This window comes from Ornithorhynchus anatinus, chromosome X5 (assembly GCF_004115215.2).
Source record: "Ornithorhynchus anatinus isolate Pmale09 chromosome X5, mOrnAna1.pri.v4, whole genome shotgun sequence".
Taxonomy (NCBI): Eukaryota; Metazoa; Chordata; class Mammalia; order Monotremata; family Ornithorhynchidae; genus Ornithorhynchus; species Ornithorhynchus anatinus.
Genome location: NC_041753.1, coordinates 69,704,395 through 69,732,261, shown reverse-complemented (window position 1 = coordinate 69,732,261; position 27,867 = coordinate 69,704,395). Strand labels below are relative to the sequence as shown.

The 27,867-nt window shown below is 65.8% G+C and overlaps 1 protein-coding gene across 1 annotated transcript; it reads right to left on the bottom strand.

The window, feature by feature from the left end:
- Positions 1-316: 316 nt before the first annotated feature.
- On the bottom strand, positions 317-22,225 carry ERCC6L2 (ERCC excision repair 6 like 2). The gene is made up of 21 exons (XM_039910759.1): positions 22,104-22,225; positions 19,733-19,986; positions 19,114-19,236; positions 17,819-18,012; positions 16,059-16,220; positions 13,772-13,979; positions 12,887-13,027; positions 11,389-11,625; positions 9,777-9,848; positions 8,447-8,592; positions 8,255-8,350; positions 7,876-7,975; positions 7,479-7,631; positions 5,909-5,989; positions 4,890-4,985; positions 4,691-4,799; positions 4,048-4,202; positions 3,792-3,955; positions 2,748-2,932; positions 2,480-2,645; positions 317-443 (listed from the first exon to the last, which is right to left on the bottom strand). Exons 1-21 carry the CDS (start codon positions 22,195-22,197, stop codon positions 317-319), a joined length of 3,063 nt encoding a protein of 1,020 aa, XP_039766693.1. The 5' UTR covers positions 22,198-22,225.
- Between the last annotated feature and the right edge of the window lie 5,642 nt (positions 22,226-27,867).

Genomic DNA, 27,867 nt, shown 5'->3' with positions numbered 1-27,867 from the left:
TGGCCGGAGTCCAGGCCCCCCCCCGGCCGGGCTGGGGACCCTTCCTTCCTCGGCGCTGGCGGGCAGAAGGCCGGGCGCGCGCACACGGAGCCCCGCGCGGCCAAACGCAAAGACACGCACACCCGGGCCTCCGCACGCCAACACGGAGACAGGCACGGAGGCCCACGCGGCCCGACGGAACCACACACAGGGAAGCCCACGCACGCAGACACACGCGCAGGCCAACACAAACGCAGGCCCCGAGGCCCACGCGGGCCAACGGAACCACGCACGGAGAGGCCCTCGCAGGCAAACACGAAGGCAGGCGCGCACGGGCCTACGCGGGCAAACAGAAACGCGCGCACACGTGCACGCAGGCCCACGCGTGCCAACGGAACCACACGCACACACAAAGGCCCACCCACGCGAACATAAAACACTCACACGCGCCGACGCGCCTACACCTGCGAAGGGAAAGACGCGCCCCCCCCCCCCCCCGGCCTGCAGGCGCAGACAGAAACACACAGACGGAGGGCTGCGCACGCAGGCGTGAGACGTTCGCACCCGCGTCCCCGCGTCGGGCCCCGGCGACCCGCCCGGTCGGGAGCACGGCCCCGGCGACCCGCGCGACGCCCATCGCGATCGTCGCGATCGTCGCCCGCGAGGCGCCCGCTGGGCGCCGGGACGCTGGGGCGGGACCCCGGGCGCCGCCTCTCCCTCCTCCGCCCCGACGATCCCCGGGCGCCGGGTGCGAGGCGGGCGGGGGGAGGATCGTGTTTAAAATCAGGGAAAGAGAAAGCCGGCGGCGGGACACCCGCGGGGCGGGGGCGTCCCCCGGCCCGCCGGCCGGGAGGCGGGTTCGGGGTGCGCTCGGGTCGCGGGAAATGACAGACGACCTCAGACCGCGCACACGCCCGCCCGGGCCCAGGCCGCCTCCTCCTCCTCCTCCTCCTCCACCACACACTCTGTCTCCCTTTTCTGTCTCTGTCTCTCCCTTCTGTCTCCTTATCCTCCTCTCCGTCTCTCCCTTGTCTCTGTCGCCCCTTCTCTCTCTGTCCCTTGCCTCTGTATCCCCCTTTCTCTGTCTTCCTTTTCTGTCTCTGTCTCTCCGTCCCCTTCTCTCTCTCCGTCTCCCCCTTTCTCTCTCTGTCTCTCTCTGTCTCCCCCCTCCTCTCCGTCTCTCCCTTGTCTCCGTATCCCTTCTCCATCTCCCCCCCTTCTGTCTCTGACTCCTCTTTCTGGGTCCCCGCCTTTCTCTCCGTCTCTCCCTTCTGTCTCTGCATCTCCCCTCCGTCTCTCCGTGTCTCCCTTCTGTCTCTGTATCCCCCTCTGTCTCTCCCTTCTGTCTCTGCATCTCCCCTCCGTCTCTCCGTGTCTCCCTTCTGTCTCTGTATCCCCCTGCGTCTCTCCCTTCTGTCTCTGCATCTCCCCTCCGTCTCTCCGTGTCTCCCTTCTGTCTCTGCATCCCCCTGCGTCTCTCCCTCCTGTCTCTGCATCTCCCCTCCGTGTCTCCCTTCTGTCTCTGACTCCCCTCTTCCCTCTCTCCGTCTCCCCCCGATTGCGCCTCCGCTCTTCTTCCGGCACTCAGATATCACAATTAGGAGGATTCTTCTCTCTCCGTGTCTCTGTGTGTCTCTCCCCCGGCCCCCTTGCTCTGTCTCTCTGGGTTCCCGTCTCCCTCTGTCTCTGCGTGTCTCTCGCCCATCCCCCCCCGTGCGTCTCTCTCTGTCTACAGCGTGCAGAGCCCCGTGCTGAGCGCCGGGGAGTCCGAGGTCGCGGGTTCTAATCCCGGCTCCGGCCCCCCCCCCCGTCTGCTCCGTGACCTCGGGCGAGTCGCTTCACTTCTCTGGGCCTCAGTTCCCCCCTCCGTCAAATGGGGGATGATAATGACGATAACGTCGGCGTGCATCAAGCGCTCGCTAGGGTGCCGAGCGCCGTCCTAAGCGCTGGGGGAGAGACGGAGAGACCGTGAGGCTCCCGGGCTTCGTCCCCATTTTCCAGATGAGGTCGCCGAGGCCCCGAGAAGCGAAGTGACTCGCCCACGGTCACCCGGCTGAGTGGCGGAGCCGGCATTCGAACCCATGACCTCCGACTCCCTAGCCGGGCCTCTTGCCGCTGAGCCCCGCTGGGGACGGAGACGGCGAGACCCTCCTCCTGCCCCTTGCCGTCGCCGTCCCCCTCACGAGTACGATCGAACCGACGCCCCGCGCGGGGCGAGCGCCCGATGAACGCGGCGCGCCGCGGGGTCGGACGGCCCGGGGCGGTGGGTTCGAATCCCGGCTCCGCCGGGCCCCGGTCGCTCCATCTGGAGAACGGGGCCGGAAAGCGCGGGCCCCACGCGGGCCGACCCGAGCGCCCCGCGACGGGGCGAGCGCCGGACAAAGACCGCCGCGCGTTCCTTTTCGTTTTCGCTTTATTCTCGGCGCGGGCCGCTCCCCGCCGGGCCGGCCGGGGGGGGGCGGGGAGGGGGGGTTCGGACTCTCTCCCGGCGGATCCCTACCTCCACAGGAAGTCCTCGTTCTCCCGCCAGAGCGGGGAGGCCCTCCCGGAGGCGGCGGGCCCGGGCCCCGCGGGGGGCGGCGGCGGGCGGACGCCGAAGAAGACGTCGAGGACGGAGGCGTCGCCCAGCAGGCCGGCCAGGGCGGCGGCGGCGGACGAGTCCTCCGCTCCCGTCGCGGCGTCCGGGGGGTCCGGGGCGGCCGGGGGGTCCGGGGCGGCCGGGGGGTCCGGGGCGGCCGGGGGGCCCGGGGCGGCCGGCCGGGGCGGGCGGCCCGGGGCGCGGGCGGGTTCGGGCCCGGGGCGCGGGAGGAAGCGGGCGGCGGCGGGGCAGCGGGCCGCGTAGAAGTCGGCCAGCAGCGCCCGCCGCTCCCGGGACGTGGCCGCGACCACCCGCTCGGCCAGCCGGCGGACGCCCCGCAGCCCCAGGTGGGCCGTCATCTCCTCCAGGTGCCGCCTGCCGGGGGGGAGGACACGGGGGAGGCCGGGGTCAGCGCCGGCCGGGCCGGCCGACGGGGAACCGGGCGGCTCGGGATCGTGGCGTCCCCCGCCGAGCGCTCACGCCGGCGCTCCGCGCGCGGCCGGCGCTCGCTAGATGCCGCGGGACGGCGGCACCGGTCCGTTTTTTTAACGTGGCGTCCTCTCCCGAGCGCTCGGGACGGTGCTCCGCGCACGGCGAGCGCTCAGTAAATACCGTCGGCTCGTGGCGGGCGGGGATCGTGTCTGTCCGTTATCGTAGTGTCCTCTCCCGAGCGCTCGGGACGGCGCTCTGCACAACAGTAAGTGCTCAATAAATACCGTCAGCTCACCGGGGAGGGGGACGGTGTCCGTCGTCGGATCGGGCTCTCCCCGGCGCTCGGTCCGGCGCCCCGCACCCCGTAAGCGCCCCCCAAAATACCGTCAGCTCGCTGCGGACGGGGACCGGGTCTGCCTGTCGTCGGATCGGGCTCTCCCCGGCGCTCGGTCCGGCGCTCCGCGCCCGGTGAGCGCTCAATAAACGCTTCCGTCTCGTCGCGGCCGGGGAGCCCGTCTACTGCTGTACCGGACTCTCCCCCGGCGCCCCGTCCGGCGCTCCGCGCCCGGTGAGCGCTCAGTAAACACCGTCAGCTCGTCGCGGACGGGGAGGGCGTCCGTCGTCGGACCGGGCGGCGCCCCGCGCCCAGTGAGCGCCCGGCGAACGCCACCGGCGCGGGACGGACCGGCCCGGGCGCTGTGCGGGGAAAGTCCGACCGGCCCGACCCACGGAGGCCCGACCGGACGCCGCGCTGAGCGTCCCGCCCCCCCCCCCCCGCCGCGCGCTCGGCCTGCCCGGTCACCTGCGGATGGCGGGGGGGGTCTCCCCGATGAGGACGGTGACGGGGCCCGCCCGGCGCGCCTCCTTCCGCGTCCAGGCGACGGGGTGGACGGGGCCCGGGGCAGGGGACGGCGGCCTCCGCGGCCCGTTCCGCGGGGGGTCCGGCTCGGGGCCTTCCGCCGGCCTCTGCGAAAGGCCGAAAGGAGGAGAGGGCGCCGCTCGGCCCCCGGTCCCTCGGGGCGGCCCGGGCGTCCGATAGGCAGCGGGGGGTCGGATACCTCGGGGCGGCGCACGGCCAGGTTGGCGGGGAGCTGGGAGAACTGGCGGAGCTCGAAGACGTCTCTCACGGCCCGGCGGCTCATGCGGTCCTCCGCCCGGCTCGACCCGACCACCTTCTGGTTGGAGTGGACGAAGGCCACCTCCGGCATGTCCTCTGCGGGGGAGGGGACGCCGCCGATCACCGACGACCGTCCCCGTGACCCTCGCTCGGCGTCCGCCGGGCGCTCCCCCGAGACGGCGCGGCTGGGGAGTCGCGGGTTCTGATCCCGCCTCCGCCCCCGGGCCGGGCGGGTGACCTCGGGGAAGCCGCCCCCCCGCTCCGGGCCCCCGGTCCCTCCTCCGTCCGACGGGGACGGAGACCGGGAGCCCCGCGGGGGGACGGCCCCGCGACCCCGTCTGTCCCCCGGCGCTCAGCGCGGTGCCCGGCACGGGGCGGGCGCCCAACGGATACCGCCGTCGTCACCGGGCGCTTACGCCGCGGCCGACGCAAGCCGATCGGGTCGGACCCGGTCCCCGACCCGCCGGAGGAGGCGACCGAGGCCCCGAGGGGTGACCCGGCGGACGGGCGGGGGGAGGGGGGGACGGAGCCGGGGGATCGGGGGGCGCGGTGGGTCGCGGGTGCGAGGATCGGGGCGAGCTCACCGAGCAGGCGGTCCAGGGATGTTTCCCGGGGCGGGGCCGGGCGGAGCGCGTCTCCGTCTTCCCGGCGGCGGGGTCCCGGGGGGCGGCGTGGACGGGTCTGGGGTCCCCGCCCCCGGCCTCCTCCTCCTCCTGCGGCGGCGCGCCCCCCGCCCCCGCCGGCCTCGTCCTCCCTCCCGCCTCGGGGGGCCGGGCCCGCCGCGGCCCGGGCCTCGGCGGGCGGGGGGCCGGTCGAGCCGTGCTCCTCGTGCTCCTCGTGCTCCTCGTCCTCCTCCTCCTCCTCCTCGTCCTCCGCGGGCTGGACACGGGACCCCGTCAGAACTGACCGGAAGCGCGGCCGGGGGGGGGCCGCAGGGGGAGATCCGGGGTTCCGGGTCCTCCCGTGGCCTCCCGCCTCCTCCCGTCCCCCCGACCCTCCCTCTCCTCCTCCTCCGGGCAGCCTTCCCCGACTGAGCCTTCTAACGTCAACCTCCTCCCCGGGCCTCCGTCCCGTCCGTCTCGCTTCCGCCCCCCACCCGGCCTCCGTCCGGCCTCCAACGGCCCCCCGCCTCCTCTCATCCCCCCGACCGTCCCTCTCCTCCTCTTCCACAGCCTGACTGAAGGGCCGCCCCCTCCTCCTCCTGCGGGAAGGCTTCCCCGACTGAGGCCTCTCCCGCCCGCCTCCTCCCCGGGCCTCCGTCTCGTCTCCCGCCTCCTCTCATCCCCCCGAGACCCTCCCTCTCCTCCTCCTCCAGACAGGCCTCCCTGACCTCCCCCTCCTCTCCTCCCGCTCCCTTCTGCGTCGCCCCCGCCTCGCTCCCTCCCTTCATCCCCCCGCCCCGCGCCCCTCCCGTCCACATCCCCCGTCCCGACGGCCGGCTCCCGGGGGGCAGGACACGTCCGCTCGTTCTTCCGCGGGACCCTCCCGGGCGCTCGGAACGGTCCCGGGCGCACGGGAGGCGCTCGGTCGACGCCGCCGACCGACCGACCGGGACGGCCTCCGCCTCGTCGTCGCTCCTCGGTCTCGGTAGCGTGTCGGGATCCGTTAAGCGCTCGCCGCCGTGCCGGGGGCCGCGCTAAGGACCCCCCCCGGCCCGCACGGGGCCCGCCGTCTCCAGAGGAGGGAACCGAGGCCCGGAGGAGTGACGTGGCTTGGCCGAGGTCACGAGGCAGACACGTGGCGGCGGGTGAGGAATCAGGCGGGGGGCGGGAGCCGGGGGGCGGGAGCCGGGGGACCCTCACCAGCTCCACGCGGCGGGTCGGCGCCTCCTCCGTCAACCAGGTGCCGGACGTCAGGATCCCGGCTTCGACCCGGCCTTCTCGCTACGGCGCCCGCCGGGGTGGCCCGGGATGGAGGGAGGGGACGGGGGAGGAGAGGCAGGGAATTAAAGGGAGGAGGGGAAAGTGGGGAGGGGAGGGAGGGAGGAAGAAAGAAAGGAAAAAAGGGAGGGAGGGAGGGAAGGAAGGAAGGAAGGAAGGAGAAAGGGGGAGAAAGGGAAAAGGGAAGGGGGAAAGGGAGGGAAAGAAGGGAGGAAAGGAAGAGAAAAAGGGAGGATAGGAAGGAAGAGAAGGAAGGACAGGAAGAGAAAGAAGAGATGGAAGGAAGGAAAGGAGAGAAGACAGGAAAAAAGGGAGGGAGGTGAAGGAAAGGAAGAGCGAGAAAGGAGAGAAGGAAGGGAAAGAAGAGAAGCAATGAAGGGGAAAAAGGAAGGATAGGAAGGGAAGGGAAGGAAGAAAGGGAAGAAAGGAAGGAAGGAAGGAAAAAAGGGAGGGAAGGAAAGGAAAGTAGGGAGGGAAGGAAGGGGAAAAGGGATAGGAAGGGAAGGAAGAAAGGAAAGAAGGGAAGGAAGGAAGGAAAGAAAAGGAAGGACAAAAGGGAGGGAAGGAAGGAAGGAAAAAAGGGAGGGAAGGAAGGGAGGAAGGAAAAAAGGGAGGGAAGGAAGGGAAAGAAAGGAGGAAAGGAAGGGGGAAAGGGGGATAGGAAGGGAAGAAAGAGAAAGAAGGAAAGGAAGGAAAGGGGGGAGACAGGAAAAAAGGGAGGGAAGGAAAGGAAAGGAAGAGCAAGAAAGGAGAGAAGGGAGGGAAGGGAAAGAGGGGAGGCAATGAAGGGGAAAAAAGGAAGGATAGGAACGGAAGGAAGAGAAGGAAGGGAGAGAAAGAGAAAGAAGAGAGAGAAGGGAGGGAGGGAAGGAAGGAAGGAAAAAGAGAGGGAAGGAAGGGAGAGAAGGGAGGAAAGGCAGGGGAAAAAGGGAGGGTAGGAAGGGAAGGAAGGGAAAGAAAGAGAGAGAAGGGAGGGAGGGAGGGCAGACGGGCCCCGAGCCGGAGCAGGCGAGCTCGGCAGTGCGGCCCCGCGAGCGGGCAGACGGCCGGCGGGCGGGCGGGGCCGCCACGTCCCCCACGCGGAGCTGGGGGCCGGCAACTACGCGCCGGCCTCTCCCCGGCGCTCGGCACGGTGCCCTGCACACGGGAGACTGTCAGCTCCCGGAGGGCGGGGATCGCCTCTGCTGACTCTAGCGTCCTCTCGCCGGCGCCCAGCACGGGGCTCTGCACGGGGGAGTCCGTCAGCTCCTCGAAGGTGGGGATCGCCTCTCCTAACTCCACCGGACTACGCCCGACCTCGAGGGGCTGACGATCTACCACGTGCGCGGCACCGTGCTGAGCCCCGGGGAGAGGCCGGGGGAGGCTGTAGCCAACGCCCCCCGCCCTCCACTAGCAGACAACCTCCCGGGCGCGAGCCCCGCGCCGAGCACCGGGGCGGGCCCGGGGGCGGGGGGGGGGGGGGAGGAGGGCCGGGGCCGCCGACCGGGCCTACCTGGAGGATGTCTCGGGTGAGGCAGGATCCGTGGGGCCGGAGCGTGAAGAGGTTGCGGACCCCGAAGAGCTCCCCGCGGTGGGCCCTCGAACCCCGCACCGCCTCGAAGTAGCGCTTGGCGTTCTCGCTGCCCACCGCCGCGCAGTGCAGTTGCTGGACCCGTCATTTATCCCCCCCGTCCGTTTCGGTCGATGAGGCGTCCGTCCCCTCGATCCCAGTCACCGCGATGAAGCCGTCCCGCGCGTCCCCCTCCCCCCACCCGCCACCCGACGGCGCGGGCTCCCGTCCGTCGCCCGAGCGTCCGTTCCCGGCGCTCGGCCCGGTGCCCCGCGCCTGGTCGGCGCTCGAGAAATCCGACGGAATGGACGGACGGGGCCGGGGCGGGGCCGGCGCGTACCTGTTTGTACACCTGGCGCAGATAGATGATCTCCTCCACCGTCCCCAGCGAGATCAGCCGGAAGACCCTCACGTCCCGGCGCTGGCCGATCCGGTAGACCCTGCCCCGGGCCCGCCGGACAGATCGTTAATAACGATGACAACGTCGGCCTTCGCGAAGCGCTTCCTAGGTGCCGAGCGCCGTTCTAAGCGCTGGGGGGAGAGACGGCGTCATCGGGCGGTCCCCCGTCTGGGATGGTGGGAAACGAGGGTCCGGTCGGAACCGGCGGGAGAGGAGGGGCCGGTCGGGCCCGGTCCGGGATGGTGGGAGGGGAGGGTCCGGTCGGAACCGGTCGGAAGCGGTGGGGGCGGAGGGGCCGGCGGGGGGCGGGGGGCGGTACCTGTCGATGGCCTGGAGGTCACTGGCCGGGTTCCAGGTGGGGTCGAACAGCACGACGACGTTGGCGCCCACGAAGTTGAGGCCCAGACCGCCGGCGCTGGAGGGGCGGGACGGACCGGTCGGCGGCGGCCGGGGCGGGACGGGGGAGGACCCGGGAGAGTCGCCCCCGGCCCCGAACCCCGGCCCCCCTCACGTGGTGGAGACGAGGCAGACGCCGACGTGGCGGGAGCCGTTGAAGTCCTTGACCACCTCGAGCCGCTCCTCGGACCTGGTGCGCCCGTCCAGGCGGCGGAATTCCAGCCCGGCGCTCAGACAGTAGTGCTCCAGGACGTCCAGCACCTGGCCGGGGAGGGAGGGCCGGGAGGAGCGTCGACCGCCCGCCCCGCCCGGCCCCCGGGGCGCCCGGAGGGCGGGCCCGAGCCGGGTCGGGTTTCATCCGTCGGTATTCGCTCGCGGAGCGCTCAGGAGGCGGCGGGCGCCGTGCCCAACGCTCGTCGGGCCGGCGGCGCGGCGGGGGGGGGCCCAGGGGCATCTCCCCCGGCGGTATCCGTCACCGTCGACGGCGCCCGCTGGGCGCTCACCGTGGGCCGGGCGCCGTCGTGAGCGCTGGGGCAGAAGCCGGCTGATCGGGGGATTTTCTTTTCTCCGTGGCATCTGCCCCTTCTTTCCTTCGATCGCCTTTATCGAGCGCTTACCGTGTAAGCGCTCACTACGTGCCGGGCATCGCACTAAGCGCTGGGGGGGGATATTCGTTCAGTAGTACTTATTGAGCGCTTACTGCGTGCAGAGCACTGTCCCGAGCGCTTGAATAGGAGAGCTTCGGGTCCAACGCGGTCCACCGTTCCATGGGGAAGGGGACCAGGGATTCCTTCTTCTCTGTTTAAGAGCTCAGCGTGTTCCGGGCACTGTACCGAACGCCGGGGGAGACGTAAGGTCGTCGTCCCCCGCGGGGCTCCCCGTCTTAATCCCCGTTTGACGGATGCGGGAACCGAGGCCCAGAGAGGTTCGGCGACCTCCCCGGGGTCCCACGGCAGACGGGCGCTCGGTACGGTGCCCGGCACAGGGTAATCTAGGGAAGGAGCGGAGCCCGACGGACAGAGCCCAGGCCCGGGAGTCAAAGGTCGTGGGTTCGAATCCCGGCTCCGCCCTCTGTCCGCCGCGTGACCCCGGGCGAGTCGCTTCCCTCCTCCGGGCCCTCAGCTTCCTCATCTGTCAGTCGGGGACGGGGACCGGGAGCCCCCCCCGCCCCGGGGGACGGGGACCGGGTCCGGCCTGATGCCGGCGTTTAGAACAGGGCCTGGCACACGATAAGCGCTTAAGGGATGCCATCGTGAGGACGGTGGGATCCTCGCATCTCCCCTAGCACTCAGGACAGCGCCTGCTACGTAGTAAGCGCCTCCCCGGTGCCACAGTTATTAATCATCATCCGAAAAAATGGCCGAGACGAGACCCCCCCGCCACCCCGGGGTCGGGGAGGAGGGTAAGTAGAGGCGCGGGGCGGAGCGGGGGGGGGGGGATCTCACCTTGGTGGAGAAGGAGAAGATGAGGACTTTGTCGCCGTTCTTCCTGGAGTGCCGGAGGAGCCGCTGGAGGACCTGGAGAGGGGCGGAGGGTGGGTGTCCTGGCCGCCCCCGCCTCCCGCCTCTCGGCCCGGGTGCGGGGGGCGCGGGGCTGGGGGGCGAGGGGCGTCCCGGAGGGCCGGGGGGAGGAAGGGAAGTCCGGGCCCGAGTGGGACGGGAAGGGCCCGCCTGACTCCCAGAGGGGCGGAAGAGGGACGGGAAGCGCCCGCCTGCCCCCGAGAGGGGCCGAAGTGGGACAGGAACTGTTCGAGAGGGGCAGAAGAGGGACGGGAGGTGCCCACCTGCCCCCGAGAGGGGCCAAAGTGGGACAGAAAGTGTCCGAGAGGGGCAGAAGAGGGACGGGAGGTCCCCACCTGTCTCCGAGAGGGGCAGAGAGGGATAGAGAGTGCCCACCTGCCCCCGAGAGGGATCCAAGTGGGACAGGAAATGTCCGAGAGGGGCGGAAGAGGGACGGGAGGGGCCCACCTGTCTCCGAGAGGGGCGGAAGAAGGACGGGAAGTGCCCACCGGCCCCCGAGAGGGGCCAAGGTGGGACAGGAAGCGTCCGAGAGGGGCGGGAGAGGGACGGGAGGTGCCCACCTACCTCCGAGAGGGGAAGAAGACGGACAGAGAGCGTCCACCTGCCCCCGAGAGGGATCGAAATGGGACGGGAAGCGTCCGAGAGGGGCGGAGGAGGGACGGGAGGTGCCCACCTACCTCCGAGAGGGGCAGAAGAGGGACAGAGAGCGCCCGCCTGCCCCCGAGAGGGATCCGAGTGGGCCGGGAAGCGTCCGAGAGGGGCGGGGGAGGGACGGGAGGCGCCCACCCGTCTCCGAGAGGGGCAGAAGAGGGACAGAGAGCGCCCGCCTGCCCCCGAGAGGGATCCGGGTGGGACGGGAAGCGTCCGAGAGGGGCGGGGGAGGGACGGGAGGTGCCCACCTGCCCCCGAGAGGGGCAGAAGAGGGACAGAGAGCGCCCGCCTACCCCCGAGAGGGATCCGGGTGGGACGGGAAGCGTCCGAGAGGGGCGGGGGAGGGACGGGAGGCGCCCACCCGTCTCCGAGAGGGGCAGAAGAGGGACAGAGAGCGCCCGCCTGCCCCCGAGAGGGATCCGGGTGGGACGGGAAGCGTCCGAGAGGGGCGGGGGAGGGACGGGAGGTGCCCACCTGCCCCCGAGAGGGGCAGAAGAGGGACAGAGAGCGCCCGCCTGCCCCCGAGAGGGATCCGAATGGGCCGGGAAGCGTCCGAGAGGGGCGGGGGAGGGACGGGAGGCGCCCACCCGTCTCCGAGAGGGGCAGAAGAGGGACAGAGAGCGCCCGCCTGCCCCCGAGAGGGATCCGGGTGGGACGGGAAGCGTCCGAGAGGGGCGGGGGAGGGACGGGAGGTGCCCACCTGCCCCCGAGAGGGGCAGAAGAGGGACAGAGAGCGCCCGCCTGCCCCCGAGAGGGATCCGGGTGGGACGGGAAGCGTCCGAGAGGGGCGGGGGAGGGACGGGAGGCGCCCACCCTCCTCCGAGAGGGACGGGAGCGGGTCAGGGGCGCGAAAGAGTCGAGCGGGGGCGGCGGCCGGCGCCCTCACCTTCATCTTCCCGCTGTACTCGGGGTCGGAGAGGGTCTGGAAGGCGGCCCGGCCGCCGCGCTGCCCGAAGGCGGGGAAGGCGGCGACCACCCGGTCGCAGACCCGCCACACGTGAGCCTCCTGCCGCTCGGCGGCCGTGGCGCCGGGGCGGAGCAGGGCCGCGTGGTTGGCGGCCTTCCGCAGGATCGCCAGGTAGCTGAAGTACAGGGTCTTCACCGTGTCGCCGTGCCCGTTGGCCTGGGGAGGGCGAGGGGCGCGAGATCGAGAGGCGGCGGGGCCCGGCTCTGAGATCGAGCGGGGCGGCCCGCCTCCGCCACCTGGGTGACCTCGGGAGAGTCATCTCCCTTCACGACGCCGGTCTCGGAGAAGCGCTCGCTACGGGCCGAGCACCGTTCTAAGCGCCGGGGGAGAGACGGGGTCACGGGGTCGTCCCCCGCGAGGCTCCCGGTCTCCATCCCCATTGGACGGAGGAGGAAACTGAGGCCCAGGGAATAATCACCGTAATAATGTCGGTATCTGTTAAGCGCCGACTGTGTGCCGAGCACCGTTCTAAGCGCCGGGGGAGAGACGGGGTCACCGGGTCGTCCCCCGCGAGGCTCCCGGTCTTCATCCCCATTGGACGGAGGAGGGGACTGAGGCCCAGAGAAGGGAAGCGACTCGCCCACGGTCACACGGCTGACAAGGGGAAGCAGCGTGGCTCAGTGGAAAGAGCCCGGGCTTGGGAGTCAGAGGTCAAGGGTTCGAATCCCAGCTCTGCCACCTGTCAGCCGTGTGCCCGTGAGTCACTTCGCTTCTCTGGGCCTCAGTTCCCTCATCTGGAAAATGGGGATGAAGACCGGGAGCCTCACACGGGACGACCCGACGACCCCGTCTCTCCCCCGGCGCTTAGAACGGTGCTCGGCACCTATAAAGCGCTTAGATACCGACATTATTATTATCATTGATCCCGGCTCTAGCCACCTGTCAGCTGGGCGACTGTGGGCGAGTCACTTCGCTTCTCTGGGCCTCAGTGACCTCATCTGCAAAACGGGGACGAAGACCGGGAGCCTCACGGGGGACGACCCGACGACCCCGTCTCTCCCCCGGCGCTTAGAACGGTGCTCGGCACAGAGTGAGCGCTTAACAAATACCAGCAATACGTCAGCCGGGTGACTGTGGGCGGGTCACTTCACCTCGCTGTGCCTCAGTTCCCTCCTCTGTCAAATGGGGATGAAGACGGTGAGCCTCACGCGGGACGACCTGACGACCCCGTATCTCCCCGGCGCTTACAACGGTGCTCGGCACCTAGTGAGCGCTTAGCAAATACCGACATCATCATCATTCTCTCGTCCGAGAGAGGCGGCGCGGCCTCGTTGGAAGGGGCCGTGGATTCGTTCGATCGTATCTCCTGAGCACCGACGGGGGTCACCGGGGGGGGGTCGACCCGGGCGCCGGAGGGCCGCCGCCTCGAACCCGGCCCCGGCGGGGGTCACCCCCCGGCCCGGCGCGGGGGCCCTACCTGGTAGCAGCAGTCCTTCCGCTTCCGGCCGCGGCGGCAGGGGCAGGGCTCGTGGGCCCGCAGGATCAGGGCCACGTCCTCCGAGTCCAGCACCGTCTGGTACACGGCCCTCTGGAAGTCCGTCAGGGCGCAGTAGACCACCTGCCGGGGGACGCGGACGACGTCCGTCAAGGCCGGCCCCGTCCCGGACGCTCGGTCCGGCGCTCGCCACCCGACAGACGCTTAGTAAATACGGCCGAACGAGTGGCCGAACGAACGCGTCTCTCCAGCGTGGTCTCGGACTCCCCCAAGCGCTCGGTACGGCGCTCGCCACACGACAGACGCTTAATAAATACGGCCGAACGAGTGGCCGAACGAACGCGTCTCTCTAGCGTGGTCTCGGACCCTCCCAAGCGCTCGGTACGGCGCTCGCCACACGACAGACGCCTAATAAATACGGCCGAACGAGTGGACGAATTAATGCATCTTTGAAGTGTTGTCTCGGACTCTCCCAAGCGCTCGGTACGGCGCTCGCCACACGACAGACGCTTAATAAATACGGCCGAACGAGTGGACGAAGGAACGCGTCTGGTCCCTGAGCCAGGGCGGTGAGGTCGAGGGGGTCGTCCCCCCGTGACCCCTCACGACCCCGAGGTGACCGGAGGTCCGACCGAGCCACGGCGGCGAGGTCGAGGGGGCCGCCCCCCCGTGACCCCTCCCGACCCCGAGGTGACCGGAGGTCCGGCCCCCGGGCCAGGGCGGTGAGGTCGAGGGGGTCGCCCCGCCGTGACCCCTCCCGACCCCGAGGTGCCCGCGAGTCCCTCCCCGACCCCCGACGGCGACGAGCCGGGGGTGACCGGCGGCCCGTCCCCCGGCGGCCCCGGGGCGACGACCCCCGGCTCTCACCCGGTCCTCCTTCCTGGGCAGCTGGTCCCCGACGAGGGCCTTGGTTCGGCGGAGGAAGCGTCCGGCCAGCTTGCGGCTCAGCGCCCGCACGGCCCGGCGGCCGGTGGCCAGCTCCCTGCGCGTGGCCGTGTGCCGCTGGCCCCGCTCCACCGGCTCCGAGAAACGCTTGCGGAAACTCGCCCCGCTCCCGAGGAGGCCCGGCACCGCCCTGACACCGCCGTGGTGGGGACTCGTCAACCACGACGGCGTCGGTGTTCGAGCGCCCGCTCTGCGCCGAGCGCCGTCCTAGGCGCCGGGGCGGTCGGGGGGGGGGGGTCCCGCGGGAGGCTCCCGTTTTCCAGCCGAGGTCACCGAGGCCCGGAGAAGCGAGGCGGCTCGCCCGCGGTGGCCCAGCTGGCGGGGGGGGGGGGGGGCGGGGCCGGGGTTCGAACCCGCGACCCCCCGAGCCCGGGCCCTCGCCGCTGTAGCGCTTACTACGCGCCAGGCTCCGTACCGAGCGCCGGGGCGGACCGGGGCGAGCGGACCCGGTCCCCGTGGGGCTCCCGGTCTCCATCCCCATTGGACGGATGAGGAAACCGAGGCCCGGAGAAGAAGAATCACTCCTGTTAGGCGGACCGCGCTATTTGTGGAACGCTCGCCAGGCGCTGTACTAAGCGCCGGGGTGGATACGCACCCGTCGGGTCGGACCCGGTCCCCCCGCGGGGCTCCCGGTCCCCTCTGGACAGAGGAGGGGAGCGAGGCCCCGAGAGGTGCGGCGACCGGTCCGAGGTCACGCGCCAGGCGAGTGGCGGAGCGGGGATTAGAACCCAGGACCTCCTCATTCCCAGGCCCGGAGAAGCAGCGTGGCTCGGTGGAAAGAGCCCGGGCTTGGGAGTCCGAGGTCATGGGTTCGAATCCCGGCCCGGCCACGGGTCAGCCGGGTGACCGTGGGCAAGTTCACTTCTCCGGGCCTCAGTTCCCTCATCTGGAAAATGGGGATGAAGACCGTGAGCCCCGAGCGGGACCCGATGACCCCGTCTCTCCTCCGGCGCTCAGAACAGTGCTCTGCACATAGTAGGCGCTCAACGGATACCAACACGATCATCATCACCCGCTGGGCCAGGCCGCTTCTCCGCTCCTCGCCATCCTCATCGCCCACCTCCCCCTCGGCCCTCTCGGCCCCCGACCCAACTGGGACCTCCTCCCCCCGGGCCCCCACCTCCCCGTCCTCCCCCCGGGGCCCCCACCTCCCCCTCCGCACCCTCCGCACCCTCCTGGCCCACATCCTCCTCCTCCTCCCCCTCCTCACCCATCTCCCCCTCCCCCTCCTCATCCCGGGCATCCATCTCCCGCTCCCCACCCTCCTCGCCCACATCACCCTCCTCACCTACATCATCTCCCTCAGCCACCTCCCCCTCTTCAACCTCCTCACCCCGGGCATCCATCTCCCCCTCCCCACCCTCCTCGCCCACATCACCCTCCTCACCCATCTCCCCCTCAGCCTCCTCGCCCTCTTCAATCTCCTCGCCCTCCTCCCCCCGGTCACCCATCTCACCCTCCTCCCCCATCTCACCTCCTCCCCCTCTTCAATCTCCTCGCCCTCCTCACCCCCATCATCCCCCTCCCCCTCTTCACCCTCCTCCCCCTGGGTGCCCCTCTCACCCTCTTCGATCTCCTCCCCCTCCTCCCCCGTCTCGCCTTCGGCCTCCTCACGCTGCCCACCCACCCCGACCTCCTCGCCCTCTTCCATCGCCTCACCCCGGTCACCCATCTCACCCTCCTCACCCTCCCACGTCACCCTCATCCGCCGCACCCTCCTCCACCTCCTCCCCCGGCTCCTCCCCCTGCCCACCTTCCTCCCCCATCTCGCCCTCCTCACCCACTCTCCTCACCTTCATCACCCCACTCTCCTCCCTTCAACCTCCTCACCCTCCCCACCCTCCTCGCCCGCTTCAATCTCCTCAGCCTCATCGCTCTCCCCACCCTCTTCACCCATCTCGACTCCTCACCAACTGGCCTCACCCTCTTCATCCTCCTCACCCATCTCGACCTCCTCAACCCATCTCAGCCTCCTCGGCCTCCCACCCACCTCGCCCACGTCAACCTCCTCCCCCATCTCAGCCTCCGCGGCCTCCCATGGTCCTCACCCATCTCGCCCACATCCTCCTCCTCCTCCTCCCCCCCCGCCATCTCCTCCGCCTCGCCCTCCTCAACGTCCTCCTCCTCCCCCTCCATCTTAACCTCCTCCTCCCCCGGCCCCCCGGGCCTCCCGGCCGTCGCCCCCCGGCCCCCCGGGCCTCCCGCTCACCAGTCCATGAGGCACCAGAGCTCCTTCATGTCGTTCTGCAGGGCGGTGCCCGTGAGGCCAATGCGCACCGGGCACCGCAACGCTTTGGTGGCCTCCGTTACCCGGGCCCTGGGGTTCTTGAGGCGGTGGGCTTCGTCCACGATGACCGCCGACCACTGCAGGCTGGGGTGGGAGGCGAGGCAGGGCGGAGGCAGGCGGCCCACGCCTCGGCCTCCTCGCCCTTCACCACCCTCGCCCTCCTCATCCTCCTCACCTTCCTCTGCCTCCTCGGTCCCTTCCTCCTCCTCGCCCTTCTCGGCCTCCTCTGCCTCACCTCCTTCGGCCTCCTCGGTCACCTCGCCCTCTTCACCATCTTTATCCTCCTCACCCCCTTCGGCCTCTTCCCCTTCCTCGGCCTCCTCACCCTCCCCTTCATCCTTCCCCTCCTCAGCCTCACCTCCTTCGGCCCTCACCCTCTTCACCAACCTCATCCTCCTCACCTCGTTCGGCCTCTTCCCCTTTTTCAGCCTCCTCAGCCTCTTCCCCTTCCTCCTCTTCCTCTGCCTCCTCACCCCCTTTGGCCTCCGCACCCTCCTCAGCCTCACCTCCCTCGGCCACCTCACCCTCTTCACCATCCTCATCCTCCTCACCTCCTACAGCCTCTTCTCCTTCCTCAGCCTCCTCACCCCCATCGGCCTCTTCACCGCCCTCCCGTTCCTCTGCCTCCTCACCTCCCTCATTCTCCTCACCCCCCTCAGTGTCCTCATTCTCCTCTTCCTCCTCACCTTCCTCTTCCCCCTCACTCCCTTCGCCCTCCTCACCTCCTCAGCCTCCTCACTCTCCTCACCCCCTTGGGCCTCTTCACCCTCCTCACCCCCTTCAGCCTCCTCACCCTCCTCTTCATCCGCACCCTCCTCGGCCTCACCTCCTTCGGCCTCCTCGGTCACCTCACCCTCTTCACCACCCTCATCCTCCTCACCTCCTTCAGTCTCTTCTCCTTCTTCATCCTCCTCAGCCTCCTCACCCTTCTCTTTCTCCTCAACCTCACCTCCTTCGGCCTCCTCGCCCACCTCACCCTCTTCATCCTCCTCACCTCCTTCGGCCTCTTCCCCTTCCTCATCCTCCTCAGCGTCCTCACCCTCCCCTTCATCCTCACCCTCCTCAACCTCACCTCCTTCGGCCTCCTCGCCCACCTCACCCTCTTCACCACCCTCATCCTCCTCACCTCCTTCGGCCTCTTCCCCTTCCTCATCCTCCTCCCCCTCCTCAGCCTCACCTCCTTCGGCCTCCTCACCCTCTTCATCCTCCTCATCTTCTTCAGCCTCTTCCCCTTCCTCATCCTCCTCTTCATCCTCCCCCTCCTCAGCCTCACCTCCTTCGGCCTCCTCGGTCACCTCACCCTCACCATCCTCATCCTCCCCACCTCCTTCGGCCTCTTCCCCTTCCTCAGCCTCCTCAGCCTCTTCACCACCCTCCCCCTCCTCTGCCTCCTCCCTCTCCTCAGCTTCCTCACCTTCCTCCTCCCCCTCACTCCCTTCATCCTCCTCACCCCCTCCGGCCTCCTCTTCCTCCTCGCCCCCTCGGCCCGCTGACCCCCCACCCTCTTAGAAACTAACAGGCGCTCAGTAAATACCACAGCCGATGAAAGAGGCGCCCAGTAAGCACCGTCCCCGTCCCCCCCCCGCGCGCTCGGTCCAGTGCTCCGCACACCGTGAGCGCCCCGCGTGCGGGAGGCAGCTGGGGGCCCGGCGTCCCCGGCAGGGCCCCCGCCGACTGGCTACCTGTTGAGCTCCTCCAGAGAAAGGCGGAGGGTGTCGTAGGTGGTGAGGGCGACCTCGCACTTGCCCCGCTTGACCCGGCTCAGCTGGGTGTCCTTCTCGCTGCCGTGCAGGACGGCCACCTTGAAATAACCCCACGTGTCCAGCTCGTCCTTCCAGTTGTACAGCACCGACAGAGGGGCCACGATCAGAAACACCTGCGGCGGAGGGGCGTTTCCTCAGCGCCTACCTCGCGCAGAGCGCCGCGCCCAGCGCTCGGCCCCCGCTGGGGCTCCCGCTCTCCGTCCCCATTTGAAGGGAAGTCGCTCGCCCCAGGTCGCGCGGCGGACGAGGGGACCTCCCGACTCCCCGGCCCGGGCCCCGGACGCCTCTCTACGTACGGAGCGCCCGCTGCGGGCCGAGCACCGTCCCGAAGCGCTGGGGAGCGCCTGGGGGAGAGGGGCCGGGGCTGGGAGACGGGAGGCTCTGGGTTCTAATCCCGGCTCCGCCGCTTGCCGGCTCCGTGACCCGGGGCCGGTCGCTTCAGTTCCCTCCTCTGGAAAATGGGGGTGGGGGCCGGGAGCCCCGTGGGGGACGGGGACCGGGTTCGACCCCGTTAGCTGGGATGCACCCCAGCGCTTAGCGCAAGGCCCGGCACGGAGTAAGGGCTTGACGGATCCCATTATTATTATTATTACTCATCCTCCCCACCTCCTCTCCCACTTCTCCCCCTTCCTCCTCCTCCCCCCTCCTCCTCCCTTCTTCCTCTCCTCCTCCTTCCTCCTCCCCCATCCTCTTCCTCCTCCTCCCCCCCTTCCTACTGCTTCTCCTCCTCTTTCTCCCCCCTTCCCTCCTCCTCCTCCTCTCCCGTTCCTCCTCCTCTCCTGTTTCTCCTCCTCTCCCCTCCTCCCCCCATCCTCTTCCTCCTCCTCCCCCCTTCCTCCTCTCCCCTCCTCCTCCCTCCTCCTCCCCTCCTCTTCCTCCTCTCCCCTCCTCCCCCATCCTCTTTCTCCTCCTCCATTCCTCTTCCGCCCCCTGTCCTCTTCCTCCTCCTCCCTCCTCTCCCCTCCTCCTCCTCCCCCCTTCCTCCTCCTCCTCCGTCCTCTTCCTCCTCCTACCCCCTTCCTCCTCCCCCTGTCCTCTTCCTCCTCCTCCCCCCTTCCTCCTCTCCCCTCCTCCTCCTCCTCCCTCCTCCTTCCGTTTTCCTCCTCCTTCCCTCCTCCTCTTCCTCCTCCTTCCCCCCCCCCCCCCGTTTTCCTCCTCCCCCCTCCTCCTCCCCCTCCGGTGGGTCGTCGGGGTTCGTCGGGCCGGGCACTGACCGGGCGGGTTCGGGCCTCCTCCGTGTCCCCCCTCCTCCTCCTCCTCAGGAAGTCGGGGCGGTTGTCCTCGACGTCCCGCCAGGTCCCCGTCTTGCCCAGCGCGGCCGCCAGGAAAGAAATCACCTGCGGGGAAGACGCGCGGCCCCGGGGCCTACTTGGGGAGCGCCGCCCGAGCGCCGAGCGCCGGACTGAGCGCCGGGGAGAGTCCGAAAGAACGACAAAGAGACGCCTCCCCCGCCCACAGCCGACTCGCGCTCTACGACTGAGGCCCAGAGAGGTGAAGTGACTTGCCCAAGGCCAGACGGCAGCCCAGCGGCGGAGCCGAGATCGGAACCCAGGCCCGGGCTGCTTCTCCGGGTGCCCTCCCCTCAACGCTCGGCACGGTGCTCTGCACACGAGAAGCGGCGCGGCTCGGTGGAAAGAGCCCGGGCTTGGGAGTCAGAGGTCATGGGTTCCGATCCCGGCCCCCGCCACTTCTCTGACCTCGGGCCGGTCCCTTCGCCTCTCCGGGCCTCGGTCCCCTCCTCTGTCCAACGGGGAGACCGGGGGCCGCCCGACGGCCCCGTCTCCGCCCCCAGCGCTTAGCACAGTGCTCGGCGCCTACCGACGCGACTATTACCTGGACGGTCTTCCCCAGGCCCATGTCGTCGCCCAGCACGCAGCCCCGGCGGCGGGAATAGTGTCCGTAGAGGAAGCGGGCGCCGTCTCTCTGGTAGCCCCGCAGATAGCGGTTGATGGTGTAGGGGACGCGGGCCCCGTCGTCGGCCAGGACCAGGGGGGCGCGGGACGCGGGGGTCTCCCGCCCGGGAAACCGAGGCTTCTCCAGGTCGTCGTCCGCCGGTCCGGGCGACTGATCCTCCTCGCCCTCTCGGCCTGCGGGGGGGGGAAAGGGGATGAGCGTCCAGCGCAGCGTCCGGCACAGGGCGAGCGCTCGAGGCGCCCGACGGGAGTCCGTTCGCTCGCACGTAGGGGCGCGCGACGCTGGGCTGAGCGCTTGGGGGAGGTCGCTACGACGGGCCCGTTCGCTGCCCCCGGCGAGGTGACGGGCAGCGCTTAGTACAGTCCCTGGCGCCTAACAAACACCCTTATGATTAGAGGAGGCGAGGCGGGTATTAATGAGGAGAAGCGGCGCGGCTCAGTGCAGAGAGCCCGGGCTGGGGAGTCGGCGGTCGGGGGTTCGAATCCCACCACTTATCAGCTGGGGGACTTGGGGCGAGTCGCTTGGCTTCTCTGGGCCTCGGTTCCCTCCCCTGTCAAACGGGGGCGAAGGCCGGGAGCCCCACCGGGGACAACCCGGTGACCCCGGATCTCCCCCAGCGCTTAGAACAGTGCTTGGCACAGAGTAAGCGCTTAACAAATACCTTCATCATCATTATTAATGGACGGGTCAATAAATAATACCCACGGTAATCGCGGACGACGTGTCAAGCGCCGTTCTAAACAGTGGGAGGGACACAAGCAAATGAGGTTGGACCCAGTCCCTGTCCCACATGGGGCTCACGGTCTTCAGCAGCGTGGCTCAGTGGCAAGAGCCCGGGCTGGGGAGCCAGAGGTCATGAGTTCGAATCCCGGCTCTGCCACCTGTCAGCTGGGTGACTGTAGGCGAGTCACTTCGCTTCTCCGGGCCTCAGTTCCCTCATCCGGAAAACGGGGGTGAAGACCGTGAGCCTCACGTGGGACAACCTGTTTACCCTGTCTCTCCCCCAGCGCTTAGAACAGTGCTCGGCACATAGTAAGCGCTTCACAAACATCAACGTAATAATAATCCCCATTTATTCCTTTGTGCCAAGGACCCTTCTAAGCGCTGGGGGAGAGACAGGGTCATCGGGTGGTCCCCCGTGGGGCTCCCGGCCTTCATCCCCATTTGACAGAGGAGGGGACTGAGGCCCGGAGAAGGGAAGTGACTGGCCCACAGTCACACAGCTGACAGGTGGCGGAGGCGGGATTAGAACCCACGACCTCTGACTCCCAAGCCCGGCCTCTTTGCACTGAGCCTCGCTGCTTCAGTGCCATCATTACGATACGTATAGTCACCCCAGTGCTTAGTTCAGTGCCTGGCACCTAGTAAGACCATCGTTACGCTATTTATAGCCCCACCCCAGCGCTTAGTACAGTGCTTAGCACCTAATAAGACCGTCACGATGATACTTATAGGCCCCCCCCCGAACGCTTAGTACAGTGCCTGGCACCTGGAAAGAGCCCGGGCTTGGGAGTCAGAGTTCATGGGTTCGAATCCCAGCTCTGCCGCTTGCCAGCTGTGTGACTTTGGGCAAGTCACTTCACTTCTCTGTGCCTCAGTTCCCTCATCTGTAAAATGGGGATTAAAACTGTGAGCCCCACGTGGGACAACCTGATCTCCTTGTATCCACCAGCGCTTTGCACATAGTAAGTGCTTCACAAGTACCACCATTTTTTTTTTAATAAGACCCTCATTATGATACTTATGGGCCCCCCTGAACGCTTAGTACAGTGCCTGGCACCTAATAAGACCATCATTATGATACTTATGGGCCCCCCGAACGCTTAGTACAGTGCCTGGCACCTAATAAGACCATCATTATGATACTTATGGGCCCCCCTGAACGCTTAGTACAGTGCCTGGCACCTAATAAGACCATCATTATGATACTTATGGGCCCCCCGAACGCTTAGTACAGTGCCTGGCACCCAATAAGACCCTCATTATGATACTTTTAGCTCCCGCGGCGCTTAGTACAGTGCTTGGCACCTAGTAAGACCACCACTACGATACTTCTAGCCTCCCCCAGCGCTTAGTACAGGGCCTGGCCCCTAATAAAAGCATCATTACGCTACTTATAACCGCCCCCAGCGCCTAGCGCAGCGCCTAGCACCTAATAAGACCATCACTATGACACTTACAGCTCTCCCAGCGCTTAGTACAGTGCTTGGCACCTAACAAAAGCATCCTTACGATACTTATAGGCTCCCCCAGCGCTTAGTGCAGGGCTTGGCACCTCGTAGGCGCTTACCAAATCCCCTCATTCTGGTGCTTCTGTCCAGCCCAGCGCTCAGCACAGTGCTGGGCACCGAAAGGGCGCTCAACAGATGCTGCGGTGACGTCATTACTGGGTACAACGCGAGGGGGGGGAGGGGCGCTACCTGGCGGCGGGGAGGACCGATCCATGGGGCCGGTGACGTCACCTCCGCGCATGCGCGCACCCAACCCCGCCCTTCCCGACCAGGAAGCCTCGTCTGCGCATGCGCCTCCGACGGGAAAGGGAGGGGGCGACGGCCTCGCGTCTCGCGAGATTTCCGCCCCCCCCCATCTCCCCGCGCGCTTTTTTTCGAAGACGTCTCGCGAGAGCGAGGGGCGGGGGCGCCGGACCGCGCGCTTGCCGCCCCCCTCCCCCCCCGGAAATATCGCGAGAACGAGATGGCGCTCGCAATGGTGGGGGGGGTGAGAAGGGAGGGGTGGGCTGCGCATGCGCCTTTCCCCTCTCCCTTGGTGGGCCTGGCAGGTTTCCATCAATCCAGAGCGGTGGTTTAAAATGGGGTTTTGCTAGGCGCTCACTACGTGCCAGGCACTGTCCTGAGCGCCTGGGCAGATCCAAGATCCATAGGTTGGATCTCAGGTTGGACACCATAATAATAATGGCATTTGGAGAAGCAGCGTGGCTCAGTGGAAAGAGCACGGGCTTTGGAGTCAGGGCTCATGAGTTCGAATCCCAGCTCTGCCACTTGTCGGCTGTGTGACTGTGGGCAAGTCACTTCACTTCTCTGTGCCTCAGTTCCCTCATCTGTAAAATGGGGATTAAGATTGTGAGCCCCACGTGGGACAACCTGATTCCCCTATGTCTACCCCAGCGCTTAGAACAGTGCTCGGCACATAGTAAGCGCTTAACAAATACCAACATTATTATTTGTTAAGCGCTTAACTATGGGCTAACAATAATAATGGCATTTGTTAAGCGCGTAACTATGTGCCAGGCACTGTACTGAGCGCCTGGGCAGATCCAAGATCCACAGGTTGGATCTCAGGTGGGACACCGTAATAATAAAAATAATGGCATTTGTTAAGCGCTTAGCTTAACTTGGGAAGCAGCGTGGCTCAGTGGAAAGAGCCTGGGCTTGGGAGTCAGAGGTCATGGGTTCGAATCCCGGCTCTGCCACTTGGCAGCTGGGTGACCGTGGGCGAGTCACTTCACTTCTCGGTGCCTCGGTTACCTCATCTGGAAAATGGGGATTAACGGTGAGCCTCACGTGGGACGGCCTGCTAACCCTGTATCTCCCCCAGCGCTTAGAACAGTGCTCTGCACATAGTAAGCGCTTAACAAATACCAACATTATTATTAGTAACTATGTGCTAATAATAATAATGGCATTTGTTAAGCACTTAACTATGTGCCAGGCACTGTGCTGAGCACCTGGGCAGATCCAAAATCCTCGGGTTGGTTGGACACAATAATAATAATGATAATGGCATTTAAGTGCTTAACTGTGTGCCAGGCACTGCAATAATAATAATAATATAATAATAATAATAATGGTATTCGTTAAGCGCTTACTATGTGCAGAACGCTGTTCTAAGCGCTGGGGGAGATCCAGGGTCATCAGGTTGTCCCCCGCGAGGCTCCCGGTCTCCATCCCCATTTTCCAGATGAGGGAACTGAGGCCCACCCAAAGTCACCCAGCTGACCAGTGGCAGAGGTGGGATTGGAACCCACCACTTTCCACTGAGCCGCGCCGCTTCGGCTCCGCCACCGGTCAGCTGTGTGACCTTGGCCGAGTCACCTCACTTCTCTGGGCCTCGGTTCCCTCATCTGGAAAATGGGGATGGAGACGGGGAGCCCCACGGGGGACCGCCTCATCACCTTGTAATAGTAATAATAACGGTATTTGTGGAGCACTTACTACGTTCCAGGCACGGTTATCTCCCCCAGCGCTTAGAACAGTGCTTGGCACGTAGTAAGCACTTAACACAAACCATCATTATTCGTATTATTATGCTCTCCCAGGCTCCCTTGGAGATTTGAGGGCGTCACGGTAATCATTCTCAGGGCGAGAGCAACACGGCAGCGACCGATCAATCAAACTCATCATGCGCGGGACGCTGTACTAAGCGGTCGGGAGAGGCCAGCGGGGATCCCATTCCTCACCTGAGCCGCCGGGACCCCCCTCGAAGCTACGTCGCGACATCTTCGGGACGTCTCGGTCGGCCGGAAGACGGGGAGACGTGTCAGTGGAGCACTCGGCCGCCGAAGGTCTGATGCCTGATGGGAGGAATCGATCGATCAATCAATCAATCAATCAATCAACTGCCGAATGTCTGACGAGAAGATCGACCGCTGAACGTCTGACCTCCGGCAGGGAGGGGCGTCAGTCGCTCCATTGCTGGACAAGCAGCGAGGCCCGGCGGGTCGAGCCCGGGCCTGGGGGTCAGAAGGTCCTGGGTTCTAATCCTGGCTCCGCCACTTATCACTTTGGGCAAGTCACTTCATTTCTCCGGGCCTCAGTTTCCTCCTCTGGAAAACGGGGACTGAGACCGTGAGCCGCAAGGGGGACGGGGACGCAATCTGCTTGGATCCACCCCGGTGTTTAGTACAGTGTCCGGCACGTAGTAAGCGCTTTACAAATATCATCATCATAATAATGATAATAGAGAGAGAGATACTGAGAGAGACAGAGAAATGGGGACAGAGGAGAAGGAGTCAAAGGGGAACGGGAGAGATTGAGACAAAAAGATCTGAGATAACCTGGAAAAACAGAGACACACAGAGCAAAAAATTCAGAGAAAAGGAGAGGGGTAATTGTTTTTTAAAAAATGGTACACTTTAAGCACTTATTCTTTACCAAGCACTGTACTAAGCACTAGATGAAGTAAATCAGGTTGGACTCAGTCCCTGTCCCGCCTGGGGCTCTGAGGAAGAGGGAGAAAGATTTCATCCCCATTTTCCAGCCAGGGAACCGAGGCCCAGAGAGGTGGAGTGACTTGCCCAAGGCCACACGGCAGGCAAGCGGCAGAGCCGGGATTCGAACCCAGGTCCCCTGGCTGCTAGGTCCGCACTCCTTCCACCACGTTCTCTCTCCCTTTCTGTTTCCCCCTTTCCTCTTTCCCTCTCTTCCCTTCTCCCTCTGCCCTCTCTCCTTTCCTCCCTCCTTTTCTTCGGCTCTTCCCTTTTCCCTCTTTCATTCATTCATTCGTATTTATTGAGCGCTCACTATGTGCACAGCACTGTACTAAGCGCTTGGAATGCACAAATCGGTAACAGATAGAGACAGTCCCTGCCCATTGACGGGCTTACAGTCTAATCGGAGGATTAGATTTCCCATTTTCTTTCTTCTTTCTTTCCCATTTTCTTTCCCCTTTTTCCCGCCCCCTTTTTCTCTCCCCCTTTTCCTTTTCCCTCTTCTCTCACTTTTCCTTTTCCCTTTTTCCTCTCTCCTCTTCCCTCTTCCCATTTTCTCTCTCCTCTTTCTCCTCTCCCCTTTTTTCTCGCTCCCCTTTCCTCTGTCCCTTTTCCCGCTCCCTTTTTTCTCACTCCCCTCCTCTCTTTACTTTCCTCTTTCCCTTTTCCCCCTCCTTTTTTCTCTTTCCCTTTTCCCTCGCCCCTTTTCTTTTCTCCTTTTTTCCCCTCACCTTCCTCTCTCCCTTTCCCCTCCATTCCTCTTTCCCTTCTCCCTCTCCCTTTTCTCTCCCTTCTCCCATCCCTCCTTTTCTCTTTCCCTTTTCCCTCTCCTCTTCTCTCCTTCCCTTTTCTCTCGCCCCTTTTCTTTTCTCCTTTTTTCCTCTCACCTTTCTCTCTCCCTTTCCCCTCCTTTCCTCTTTCCCTTCTCCTTCCCTTCTCCCTCTCCCTTTTCTCTCCCTTCTCCCATCCCTCCTTTTCTCTTTCCCGTTTCCCTCTCCTCTTCTCTCCTTCCCTTTTCTCTCGCCCCTTTTCTTTTCTCCTTTTTTCCTCTCACCTTTCTCTCTCCCTTTCCCCTCCTTTCCTCTTTCCCTTCTCCTTCCCTTCTCCCTCTCCCCTTTCTCTCCCTTCTTCCATCCCTCCTTTTCTGTTTCCCTTTTCCCTCTCCTCTTTTGTCTTTCCCTTTTCCCTCTCCCTTTCCCCTCTCTCCCCTTTTCCCTCCCTCTTTTCCTCTCTCCCCATTTTCCTCTCTCTCCATCTTGAAGGTGGGGACCAAATTTGTCCTTTCCCAAGTCCCCAGCACAGCGCTCTGCACCCAGGAGACACCCAGCACGGCGCTCTGCACACCTTGGGTGCCCAGCACAGTGCTCTGTACACAGTAGACACCCAGCGCGGCGCTCTGCACACAGTGGGTGCCCAGCACAGCACTTTGAACCCAACAGACACCCAGCACATCACTCCGCACACAATAGGAGTCCAGCACGGTGCTCTGCATAGAGCAGATACCCAGCACAGTGCTCTGCACACATTAGGTGTCCAGTACAGTGCTTGACACGCAAGCACTTGCCTTGCCTCCCAGCAGGCACTCAGTAAGTCCAACCAAACAATGATGATGGCTATGTCCCCAGCACTGTTCTAGGCGCCGGGGTAGATGCAAGGTCCTCAGGTGGTCCCCCGTGGGGCTGACGGTCTCCATCCCCAATTTCCGGAGGAGGGAACCGAGGCCCAGAGAAGTGAAGTGACTGGCCCAAGGTCCCACAGCTGCCAAGGGGCAGAGCCGGGATTGGAACCCAGCACCTCTGACTCCCAAGCCCGACCTCTCGCCACTCAGGCCACGCTGCTTCTCCCCCGGCCTGTGCCCCTCGGGGTTTACCTGTCCTCCCTCGGCTCCGCCGCCCCGTCCATCCTCCGAGCGGCTAGGAGGCGTCCAGTACAGAGGCCTCGGGGCAGGACAGAGCGCGGCCCCCGAAACCAGAAACCGATCAAGCATAAAACACCTGCAGCCCGGGGACACTCATCTCTCCCTCTTCTCCCACTCCCTTCCGCGTCACCCGGACTGGCTCCCTTTTCGTTCGATCGGACGTACCGGGCGCTTCCTGTGTGCAGAGGACCGTACTGAGCGCCGGGGAGAGTCCAATACGACAATAAGCAGGCCCATTCCCTGCCCACAAGGAGCTGACGGTCTAGAGGGGGAGGCGGACAGGGATAGAAAGAAAGAAATGAGGGATGGGGACGTCGGCGGTGTGGGGCTGGGAAGGAGGGGGTGAAGAAAGGGAGCATGCTGGGTGTCTACCGTGTGCCAAGGGCTGTGCTGGGCGTCTACTGTGTGTGTGGAGCGCTGTGATGGGCGTCCGCCGTGTGCGGAGCGCTGTGCTGGGTACTTGGGAAAGGACAAGTTTGGACCCCACCTTCAAGGTGGAGAGACAGGAAAGGAGAGAGAAGAAAGGGGAAGAAAGGGGGAGAGGGAAAGATGGAGAAAGAGGAAAAGAGGGAAATGGGGAGAAAGATGAGAGAGAGAGAAAAGGGGAGAGAGGAAAAGAGAGGGGAAAGAGAAAAGAGGGAGAAGGGAAAGAGAAAAGAGGAGAGGGAGAAGGGAAACAGAAAAGAGGAGAGGGAGAAGGGAAACAGAAAAGAGGAGAGGGAGAAGGGAAACAGAAAAGAGGAGAGGGAGAAGGGAAAGAGAAAAGAGGAGAGGGAGAAGGGGAAGAGAAAAGGGGGAAGCGAGGAGAGAGAAAGGTGAGAGAGAGAAAAGGGAAGAGAAGAAAAGAAGAGGGGGAAAGGGAAAGATAAAAGAGAAGAGGGAAAAGGGAAAGAGAAAAGAGAAGAGGGGGAAGGGGAAAGATAAAAGAGAAGAGGGAAAAGGGAAAGAGAAAAGAGAAGAGAGGGGAGA

Coding starts and splice junctions, on each gene's coding strand:
- ERCC6L2 (XM_039910759.1), bottom strand. CDS start 22,197: ATGACGTCACCGCAGCATCTGTTGAGCGCCCTTTCGGTGCCCAGCACT. Junction 13,980..16,058: donor CTCTGGTGCCTCATGGACTG/GTGAGCGGGAGG, acceptor CGGCGGTGTCAG/GGCGGTGCCGGGCCTCCTCG. Junction 8,593..9,776: donor TCTTCTCCTTCTCCACCAAG/GTGAGATCCCCC, acceptor CTCCCCGGCCAG/GTGCTGGACGTCCTGGAGCA.